The sequence below is a fragment of the Rhincodon typus genome, chromosome 24 (assembly GCF_021869965.1).
Source record: "Rhincodon typus isolate 14 chromosome 24, sRhiTyp1.1, whole genome shotgun sequence".
In the NCBI taxonomy this organism is placed as follows: Eukaryota; Metazoa; Chordata; class Chondrichthyes; order Orectolobiformes; family Rhincodontidae; genus Rhincodon; species Rhincodon typus.
In genome coordinates, this window is record NC_063355.1 from 25,619,867 (window position 1) to 25,631,124 (window position 11,258).

At 40.0% G+C, this 11,258-nt stretch overlaps 1 protein-coding gene across 1 annotated transcript; it reads right to left on the reverse strand.

Moving 5' to 3' along the window:
• Positions 1-471: 471 nt before the first annotated feature.
• LOC109913081 (zona pellucida sperm-binding protein 3-like) lies at positions 472-9,757 on the reverse strand. The gene is made up of 10 exons (XM_020512546.2): positions 9,648-9,757; positions 9,331-9,512; positions 9,139-9,248; positions 6,738-6,829; positions 2,392-2,572; positions 2,206-2,317; positions 1,585-1,676; positions 1,138-1,226; positions 980-1,060; positions 472-634 (listed from the first exon to the last, which is right to left on the reverse strand). Exons 1-10 carry the CDS (start codon positions 9,709-9,711, stop codon positions 534-536), a joined length of 1,104 nt encoding a protein of 367 aa, XP_020368135.2. The 5' UTR covers positions 9,712-9,757; the 3' UTR covers positions 472-533.
• Between the last annotated feature and the right edge of the window lie 1,501 nt (positions 9,758-11,258).

Sequence of the window (11,258 nt, forward strand, 5' to 3'; positions counted from 1 at the left end):
TAAGAGTACTACACAGGAAGTTACAGGCTTCTTCCTGATAGGAATTTGACACCCACATTGTCAAGGTGGGCATTTCCTTGACTCATCTAAATCCTACCAAAGACATCAAGTCTATGACCTTAGCTGACTTCAGGCCAGGAATCTCTTCCCTATCCAAGGGAAGAATTTCTTAATTTCAAATTAAACCAACTCAACCTCCTATTGAGGACCTGCCCATTTTTTTTGCAGGGGTGGGAAATTCAGCCCAGATTTTCCTTCTATACCAAGAACAAATACTTCAGTCAGGTTCAACCTTGCTGTTATTACCACTGCACTTTTCTTGCTCTGCCCCCCCAAACTTTGAGAAGGTCAAATGGCAGGTTGTCAGGCAATAGAGATTCAGTATTTGCTGTGATTTGTGGAATTTTGCATTCTACTTGCTGTATTCCCTTGGGCTTTACATAGAATAAGCTTTAATTTTGCAAAAGTGGGCATGGTTGCAAAATTAGTTTTATTTGCAAATCTCATTTACTTGCTTCAGTAATCTTCTCCAGCTAGTGTACATGCTGGATCTTCCATTTGTACAGGCTTAGAATCAGGACTCCCAAAAAGCAAACCAGCAGTGGGGTAGCCAGAAGTATAACCTTTTGATTATCTGTAAAAGATGGTCAAGATTGAAATTTAGTAGTCTATCTAAAAGTCAGTAATGCACATCAAGGAATGGCATCAGGGTTATAGTTAAAGAATGGTGTAGTGATTTATGGGTAGATTTTAAAAACTAAATTAGCACTTTAACAAAAAAGGTTATAGGAAACAATATTTAACATCTTGTCAAGTGTTGGTTAGATTTAGTCAGTCTGGATCCTTACACCCAGCTAAGGGAGTCTCATTGACCAAGTACCCTGTTGGATGCTTTAGGAGGTGCCAGATGGTTATTAGCTGGCACAAACAGTTCCTGAAGGCACAAGTGGTAACATTCACATTTGTGTTTGAATCCTACCTGAAGTTCTGGATCTCAATGGAGTTGTGTTTACTTTCACTGGACCAACTTTCATCAAACTGAAGACACCAGCTTTTAATTCTAGAGAAAAAAGTGAAGTGAACATCAGTTGTAATATTGAGTATGTGTCCCCATAGTGACAGACTTCAAATCTTTACCTCGTTTATGACGAGTTTGGGCAGGCTGGCAGATTGTGTTGCAACAGTCACACTTCGAACTTTGCAATGGGTCATCCAAAAGCTGCCATCTGAAGGACAGAATCAAAAGTCATCTCACTGCTTATTTGTATTGTTTGATTTAAAGGCCGAGAGCTCAAGTACAGGGAACTGCATGCCATAATGTCATCATCTCTGGAGGATCAAATTTGCTAAATTATTTTGTTTCACATTTGAGTATGAATAATTTGATTCAGCTGAGGTGCTGTTATATCAAGTGGAATGGTGTTAGAGGAGTGATAATTATAGCCAAGGGGAAAGCACAAGGTGTTAGAGGGATTAGGACTTGAGTTTCATTTTTGATCCATCTTCTGTTGGAAAATCTTGCTAAAAACTTGCTCATTAAAATATTCAAGCAAAGATAATGTCCAAGTAACTTCTGCTACCCACCTTTTAGTTTGCTGATTAAATGAACATGCTTTGTGCAACTGATGTTCATTCCAACTTGGGTCCCATACTACAACTTTACAGTGTATATAAATCTGTAAAAGTGAATTGTTTTGAGAAAGTCATGCACACCATGTTATCCATAACATTCCTACAACAGATTCTGAAAAATGACAACATCTACACCTTCAGCAATGGATTTGAAGTCTGATTTCATCATGTGAATGACTCAAGGTTACTTTTAAAGGAGGTAAAATGCCCCTGAGGTTTCCAATTAATCTAACCAACTTGTTCCATTCAGTGTAAAGAAGTTTAAAAGTTCAACTGCAGTTTATCTGATTTTGAGAACTTCAAACAAGTCAGTCCACTTGGGCTAAAAGCTGGTTATATTGGAAACCAAAAGTAAGGGAGTGACAGTGTGATTAAGAATCAGTTGGCTGTGATCAGTTGCAATTTCATTTGCTGGAAGTAGAGAGGGCAAGTGTTCAGTTAAAATCATTTGTTTGGAACAAGGGCACACTGACAAACTACAAGTCTTATTGTTCACCACTTGATTAAAGTTAATGCTTACATTGTGTTCAAGATAGTGTATTAAAACCACACTTCACTTATTCCCAGACTTACATCAGTACCCTCCAGATCATGGAATTTAAATGCCTGCACAACAAATCGAAGGTGAGACTCCTTAATTCTGGGCAAGTACTTGGAATTCCCAGTTTTTCCATCAATAAGACATCTAAAAAAGAATAGGAAGAGTTTAACCTACATCCAAGTTCATTTTTTCAAAAAGAATTGGCCTTGGTCTCATACCCATAGTTATTTATGATGGTGTAATTCTTTGGGGATTCTGCTAAAGAGCTTGTTGGAGTAGCAATGCATTCTTCTATATAGAGATGGATGCCTTGATGGTATGTGGCAAGGACAGATGCTTCCAAGTTAATAGATGCTCCTAGGAAGAACAGAGTATCTGGCCTCTCAGCAGTCCAATCATCTGGAACAGAAAAGTGAATACATCACACTGATAAGATAAACTATTAACCAAGTTTGATAGTGTAGGCAAGGGTAATCTGATTTATTTACTGTACATAGATTTGCTAAGTCACTTCCTAAAGTGAGGTCTTAGGACACATGGTACAGTGGATGGATAGGAAATTTCTCTAGTACAGAGAAATGAACATGTCTCAAAGGAAGATTGTAGTAGATTTCCCCAATGAAGGTGTAGGACCTCTGCTCTAGTTTAGGGGCACTGGTTTTCTAACCAAGTAAGTTTCAATTCACAAAAAAGCTTGTAAATATTGTAAGCTGATGTTGTTGCTCAAAAGAAAGGACATTGAAGTTGTTAAACAGAGTTATGGGAGGGTTTGATTTTGGTAGGATGAATGAGATAATACAAGTGCAAGGGTACAGTTTTAAGTGTGTGCAGGAGCAAAAGACCTGGGATTAGAGATAGTTGGATATGCAAGGCAAGATAGGAGAATTAAAATGTCAGCATCCTGGGCTTTAAAAGTGGGGGTAGAGTACAAAAAACAAGGAAGTGTTTTGAAATTGGTATAGCCTCAAGTATGGCTAAGTGCAAAAAAACTGGATCTAAAGTAGAACAGTGCATGAGTTACATTTTGGTGGGGAAGTTTGACAAGGCCTGTGGTGCTGAGACTTCATAATGGAAGTTTTAGAGCACCAATGTTAGAAGTGGAATGGTGTGCTTCTCTGTTCACAAAGTGAAGATGATCTTTAGAAAACAAAAAGGATCTGTTAAGAGGCAAGGTGGATATGTCACTTAGTGAAATCCAAAAGAATCTGGAGATGAAGGGTATAGCAACAGGTTTGGGACTGTCAGTGTTTTAACAGACTTGAGTGGTGCAGTTGAAAGGAGACTTTCAAAGCCTACAGCATTAAAAATCTTACTGTTGATGTTTGCAAAAAAAAAAAGTGATGTCTCACTGAGACTTGTCACAATTGATTTTTCCTCATTGCCTAATCAGATTAGATGAAAGTTCTCAATTCCACCTTTGAGATGGGCTCTTGATCCAAGAGGATTTTTGTCCCCCACCCATAAACTAGACACAACAGCTGCCAAGTTATGACCAGGTTTGATTTTAGAGTGTTATTTTGAATGATACTTAATGACTTGCTGTGTCACTGTTAAAAACAATATTTCAAATTGAATCACTACACTTGGGGATCTTGTAGATAGATTTCATAATTGATGCACTCAAGGATAAAGTGAGCCACAGCATCAAGATACTCAACTGGTAAAGCCTGTAACCTCACTGTATTACTGTTTAGCTTGAGGTTGATTTACCAATTAAAGTTCATAGATACCAAAGATTAAGGCATCTACAATAGATGGGCAGCACAGCACAGGAAGACCAAGTCAAAGGTGTCCTTTTCCCTAAGGAAGGGTGTATGACATTGTACATTAGTGTCCACAAGAGGTTGTTAATAAGTTTAAAAAGTCACTAAACTACATTCAAGATTGACAATCTGGAAAATTAAGTTATAGGTGACCATGAATGCCAAGGAACTTTTGTTAAAGATGCAATGTAAGAACTCAAATGTAGTGTCCTGTGGTTGCAAAAAGAGGCAAAAATCATAAACCATTGTCCAGTATCCCAGACAGTGCACAAGATACGAAAGCAATTCTCAGGGAGGTGGCCTAATGACACTGTCAGACTATTAACCCAAGGAGTGTTTTTGGACCTGGATTTGAATCATGCAATGGCAGATGGAGGAATTTAAATTCATCCTAAAAATTGAGTCAAGGGTCAAATGATAGCCATGAAAAAAATACTGTTGGAAACCCATCTAGTTCACTAATGGTCTTCAGGGAAGGTGTTACCAGTACTACCCAATTTAAACACCATCCCCCTCATGGATTAGCTGAAGACTGCTTTTTAAAATTTTCATTTAATGTATTGCCCCCCCCCCCCCCTAGTTTTTGGCAAAAAAAAAAAAAAAAGATTCTTCCTTAATCCCAAAGGAAAAACCAGGAAGGGTCTTTACCTTTCCTTGTGTTAAAGGCAACTGTTGCAGCCAACCAAAGCAAGGGGTTGTTAAGGGAAAGCTATGCCAAATGCCTACTTACCCCAGAGAAGGGGGATGTCCAAGGTGGAATCATGAATTGGGGGAATCTGTTGGAATACTATTCCAACAATGGAAGATTGTGAGCATGCAGCCATCTTCTACCCTCATCACATCTTCAAGAATGTGAAAAGGCTTGAGGCCAACAGGATGGGCAAGACTCAGATTTACAAGTGCTATCAAGACAAAAACCTCAAGTCATGACAAGTGGTGAAACTAACTGATCATCAATGCAAATAGAAACACTTGAGGTACAGAGGGGAATGGTTATGCAGTTTCACATAAAGGCAGATTAACATTGCCCAGGCAATAAAGGGACAACTCAGTTAACCTTTTCCAACCAAAGGTTGAAGTTATTTTAATAAGTCTCCCATGCAGCAGCTGAATTTTTGGTAGCAGAATGCCAGTTGTATAGACACTGGATTTGAGTAGGGTGGAGGCATCAAGGTTGGAACCAAATATGTAGACAATTGGGAGTGTTAAGGTTGTTTTCCCTTGGAAAGGAAGAGATTCAATGGGGGTATTCAGATGGAGCTGGGCATGGTTAGGGAGAGATGGATTTCTCCATAGAAGAAAGAGGAGGAAATTCATTTAAGGTGACTGGTAAACCAAATGGCTGAGGACAAGATTAACATGCAAGACATTTAGAATGCACCTTCCAAGTGGTGAAACCACTAGTTACATTTTAAACAAGTTCAATAACTCTCCAAAAAAATCTTGGAGGGTTGTAGGGAAAGAGGAGATCACTAGGTGAATTGCCCAGTAAAATTGACAGACCAAGTAGTTTCCTTCTGGGCTGTAACCATTCTGAAGATCAGGTGACTGCTTCAAACAAAGCATAGTAATTTATCATGTAAAATACTAACTAATAGTCTACTGAAATGACTTGAAGTCCAGTTACATTGGTTCAAAGGCCTGTCTGCAATGTTTGGAAATAAAGTCCATGAATCAAGGAGCTTGTCAGCTTAATACTTATCTTTGATAAGACCTAATAGTAAGAACAGAGCAGGATGGGGTGGGCTAGTGGAGAAAGTTTCAGGTGCTGGAGGACATCCAAATCCTGGATCAATGTTACAAGTGTAACAATGTAACTGTAAAGAAAGTTGATTTGCACCATGAATGCCAGGATTAGTTGTCAATCCTTTAAGAACTTACAGCATGAGTATGATTCATTTACATCAATCCAAACTCATTGAAAACATGGGATAGAGAGAGTGTAAGAGTACTGTCATGTATAACATCAAAAAAGGTTTTCAAACATTTAGTACTGCCTGTACAAAATTCATTGCAGTTATTGGCACAGTATTATAATCTGAAGAATGGTGGGGCAGTTTATTGGTTAAAATACAGACTTTGTTCTCCATCTGACTGCTCTGGGTGACATTGATTTGTGTCATTACAGTAGTTTTGACTGAATCAAAGTCAACCACTGACTTTTTTTGCACCAAGTGATCATTCAAAGTATTTTGAATGACTGTTTAAGGTTTTACTCAAAGTGCCTTGGAAGGTGGGGGGTTTTTAATTCATTAATAGATGAAGATGTCACTGGCTAGGCAGCATTTATTGCCCATTCCCAATTGGCCAGAGAGCAGTTATGAGTCAACCACATTGCTATGGTCTGGAGTCACATGTAGGCCAGCCCAGGCAAGGATGGCAGTTTCCTTCCCTAAAGGACATTAGTGAGCCAGTTAGGTTTTTCCCTGATAATTGACAGTGGATTCATGATCATTAAATTCTTAATTTCAGATATTTATTGGATTCAAATTCCACCATCTGCCATGGCAAGATTTGAATCCAGGTCCCCAGAATGTCATCTGGTCTCTGGATTAACAGCTAGCAATAATACCACTAGGCCATTGCCTTCCCCTTGACTTGTACAGTATGGACTAGATTGTTGGTTTATTAGTGGTGTAGTTATAACTCATTGGTCAACCATTCATTTGATTTATGATACATATTAATTTGCCATTAATATGGAGCAGTCTGAAGAAAAAAGATTTCCTAAAATGGAAAAGCTACATTGTATTACTGTAGCTGTACTGGCTAGTTGTTCACACAACTTTGAAATATCTTACCAGTCATGATTTTCATGGTAAAGACCAAGCTACCATCTCCACCCAGAAAACCAGTTAAAGGAAATGTTGTCAGAGATACAGGTACTTCTTCCCTAGAGAAGAAAGAGCAGCATTAGCTGAGGTATAGAAGAATTTCAGGCCCATGCAGACAATATAGACATGAACATACAAAGTAAACCATTTTTACTCAATCTTGTCCTGCCATTCAATATGATCAAGTTAATCCTGTTTTGAATTCTACAAGACAAGCTACTTTGATTAAGAGGATTCAATTTATCTCTGCCTTAATTATTTAACTAACATGTTTCCATTTCCTAAATCAGAATTCCAAAATCAATGTTTCATGTTCTAAAGAGAAAGTTTTCTATAGGATTTCTAGTTCTGGACTCCTAGGAGTATCCTCACTATGTTCATCCATCAAGGCCATTCAGGATCTTAAAATCAAGTCACCCTTCAGTCTAGGGGTGAGTGCTAACACGCCCAGCTTATCCAACCAATCCTCAAGACAGTGCACTCATTTCAGAAGTCTGGTAAACCTCAAACACCAAATTTTACATCTTTCCTCAATGAGACCAAAATTGCATGATACATTAGAGAGTAGTCTCACCAATACTTTGGGTTAACAAACATTTTATGTTCAATTCCTCTTGTATTGAGGCAGCATCTTATCAGCTTTTCTAGTTACTTTCATAAGTTATACTTGCCAGAACACTTGCTTCCCTCTTGCAGTGGCATTTTACAGTCACTTAATACTTCAGTTCTTTCCAAACACCCAATGTTTTACCAAGTTACACTTGGATATTGGCCCACTCACCCCATTTATATTTATCTACAAAATCCAAGTCTGAGGAATATCTTACACTAGATTGGCAAATCTGTGAAACCCACTGCCATAGAAGGCTGAGGCCAGATCATTAAGTGTCTTTAAGGTAGATTGGTTCTCAGTAAGTAGATCAGTATTAAAGGGAGAAGGCAGGAAAATGGCATTAGAGAAACATATCAACCATGATCAAATGCCATTGTGCCAAGTGGTCCAAATCTGCTCTTTGGTTGTGCCAAGATACTCTACCTACTTGGTCCTGCAAACTTAGCAACTATGCTTCTACTCCCCTCAACCAAGTAATATCAAACTGAAAAATTGAAGCCTTAGCTCAGACCACCACCCCCCAAACACCATATCTCACCAGACAGACCCACTCATGCATAATTGAGTTGAGCAGTCTACCCATCTCCATCACACCGTTCAAAATAGCATCCGATGTAAAACTCCAAGGAAGTTAAGGTGTCTATATGTTCCTCTATAGATAGAATCTTGTTCTAGATGACTAAAGTTAGGTGAAGCATAATTTCCTGTCAAAAAAGATGACACTTCCCTACCCCTGCCAAATACCATGAGAACCCCTACTGCATTTGTCCTGTAGAAATCCTTGCTGTTATAACACCTTCTCCATAACCTGACCTATGGTTTCCAACTTTCTGCTTCCCTCTTGAAGGTTTTTCAAGCCAAGTAGCAGATAAGTTGCTTGGATCTAGGGAATTTTGGCCAGTTAACATCAATGCATCTGTTTTCTCATTGGCAGTTTTTAAATTGGCTAAAGTGAGTCATTGGGACCAAGACTTGCCAGTCCCATTTTCCTCACATTCCTGTGAGGTAAAGTGAAGTTCCTGTCTGCTCCTGATGTGGAGCTGCAAAGAGAATATCCTCTAGTGATGACAAGAGAAACATATTCATTTTGTCCCATCTACTATGGGGTTTCTAGAAGGTGAGCACTGAGCCTTTTAAAAAGGCTATACAAAAGAAGACTTAGTGACCTTCCTCATTGTTCTAATAGTGAAATCAGGTCTCATCACTCAGACCTACAACCTCATCTTTACTCAGTTCAATGCTTTCCTTGTACCACCCCCCAAAGTCAGGACAGGTTTTTTTTAGGCATCTAAGAGACACTGCTCATACTGAAATGCCTTTTTAAAGAGTTTGCCACAATATTATTACTGCAGAAGCAGTTAGCCTAAGTAGGCCAGTTTATGTCCCACAGGTGACTTTACACTGGAAACACTAGTCTTTGACCCAAGCTTTCCACTTTCAAAAGTTGTGTAAAAAAAGTCAGAAAAAAAAAAGACAGTCATGAATTTGGGACTCAATTCGTGGGAGTCCCAAAAACGAAACGGGACCAGTCAGAGCAAGTTTCTAAGCAGTATCTGAAGAAGTGCCTTTTCTGGATTTTTTGTACCAGTTCAGTCCAGATTTGGTCTTCCAAGACAGTCTGAGTTAAAACTACTGACAAAAGTAGTTGTATAGCTTCAACCTCATGTTATCAAGGAGGCAGATCCAAGAGGAAGGGGAAGTGATTCAAGTTTAAAGTTTGTGCTGAGAGAATTCCAGGCTGGATTAGATCCTTACACTGGATAGCGACATTCCAGGCGTCTGTTGAGCTGTGGTTCTTTCCTTCCTGGTACTGGACTGGCCTCGTACTTCAGATAGTTCCAGTAAACTACCTCCTTGTCAGTCACCTGAGAGAGGGGACATAGATCAGGGCTAAAGTCAATACACACGCACAGTGGCCGGGCATGAGGGAGGGTCAGTTTCACCCACCAGCCTGCCAGCTCGACAATCTTGTAGCCCATACTGGAAGCTGAGCCCTCCTGGAGAGTAGCTACTGGGAGGACAGCTTCCCAGGCGGAAAGCCGTGGCATCAAAGTGACTGAAGAAATCCGTCGACACATACACAGTCAGGGTCGTATTGCCGCAGGAGTGAGCGATCCCATCATGAAGGACTGAAATAAACAGAGAGAGATTAAGAAATGGAACAATGAGAAACACCAAAATCAGGGTTACAGACCATATAAGAAACAACAGGGGAAAACTGAAACTGCAGACGATGCAAGTCAGAAACCAGAAACTCAAAGGACCTGACTGTTGCTGTCCCGTCACAGCAACCATCAGGACCAGACCCAAAGCCCAGAGCGAAAACATGTTTGTTTTGGAGAAGCTGAGGCCATTGACTACACGATGGCAGCCAGAGCAGTTTTATAAGAAGCTCGTTAAGCCGCCCAGTGCAGCCCATTGAGGCTCATTGACATTCCCGAGATCACACACGATCTAATTGACAGCTGTTCAAGATCCCCGAGTGTGTTTATGTCCAAGGATTTACTGAGAGTGAGGGAAGCACAAACACGGGCTGATCTCCCTTCACTTTTTTCAATGACACCCTGAGAGGGAAAATGTAAAACTGGCTCTAGAAAGCAGTGTTCTGAAGAAGAGTCATACTGGACTTGAAACTTTATCTCTGCTTCTCTCTCCACAGATATTGCGTTTCTCCGGCATTCTCCGTGTATGTAGAAAATAGCACCTGACCATTCAACCTGAGATTTACAGTAAAGTGACCAGTCATAATAGCTAGAATCCTGTATGCCTGGGTAACCTGGTAATAACAGCATTCAGTGCCCACTGGTTTGATCAAAGGGCAGTCACTGCTGGGCACCAGATAGAGAAAAAAAATTCTTATTTAGCTCATGCATGCAATTTGGTTTAACTGGGTCACTTGGTTTTGCATTAATTGTCCCCAGATGGACATTTGTCATATGAGTTTTGATGATATTGAATATCCCAATATACAGAGAGCTCTTGCAGTGCAGTGGTGGTGTCCCTCCCTCTGGACCAGAAAGCCTGGGTTCAAGTTCCAACTACTGCAGAGGTCTTTAATAACGTTTCTGACCTGGTTGTTCAGACAATATCTAATTGAACGTTGCTTGTTTCGATAGCACCATTCATTGGTCTGAAGGGCCTATTTCTGTGCTGGAGATTTCCATGACTCATATACCTGAATAGAATCACTTAAGGCAGAGCGGGAGATCATCAAGAGAATTAAAATCCTGTGGTGTGAGATTCTTTACAGAAAGTTCGCGGATTGTTTTCATCCAGTGTGTTACAGTACCCCAGGAAGTCATCTGGCATGTTGAGTAACATCTCGGCCTCCAAGGCAGAGGCTGTGCCTTCAACTCCCTCTCTGGGACTTGATAGATTCATAACATGGCCAAACAGGTTGAGTATCAACTTGTAAATCTTTCCGACCCACCCCAGTAGTAAGCAATGTCAGAATATGAGAAACTCACAGTTCAGCCATCTGCAATAGGCAATGATAAACCCTACTGCAATAGCTTGCTAAACATAATCACAGAATTAGCACAGAAATCCGTGCTTGCCATTGTTCTTTCAGACCATGGTTTCTCGAGACAGAAAGGTATAACGCCAGCCTCAAGCTCTTTTATATTACTCTTACTCAGATCCTGAGCCAACTGGTTCCAGCTGCAGGATCACACAGAGAGCAGCTCTGTCATAACCCCAAAATAAACTTGCTAAGCTTGCCATGATCAGAGATTGGGATGACATGGCAAAAAACAAATCAACATAAATGTAGGTTCAGTCTCCAGTTATCAGAGTTCATGGCTGAATGGAAACTTTGTTTATAGCATGCAATTAAAAAGGCAGCTTTTTGCCTCATGATATAGATTTTTGCTTCT

What these genes read in the sequence shown, in the direction of transcription:
- LOC109913081 (XM_020512546.2), bottom strand. Translation starts at nt 9,711, where the DNA reads ATGTTTTCGCTCTGGGCTTTGGGTCTGGTCCTGATGGTTGCTGTGACG. An exon ending in ATGATCTGGAGGGTACTGAT is followed by an intron (nt 1,677 to 2,205) that starts GTAAGTCTGGGA and finishes TCACTTTTACAG; the next exon opens with ATTTATATACACTGTAAAGT. An exon ending in ATTGAGATCCAGAACTTCAG is followed by an intron (nt 635 to 979) that starts GTAGGATTCAAA and finishes CATCTTTTACAG; the next exon opens with ATAATCAAAAGGTTATACTT.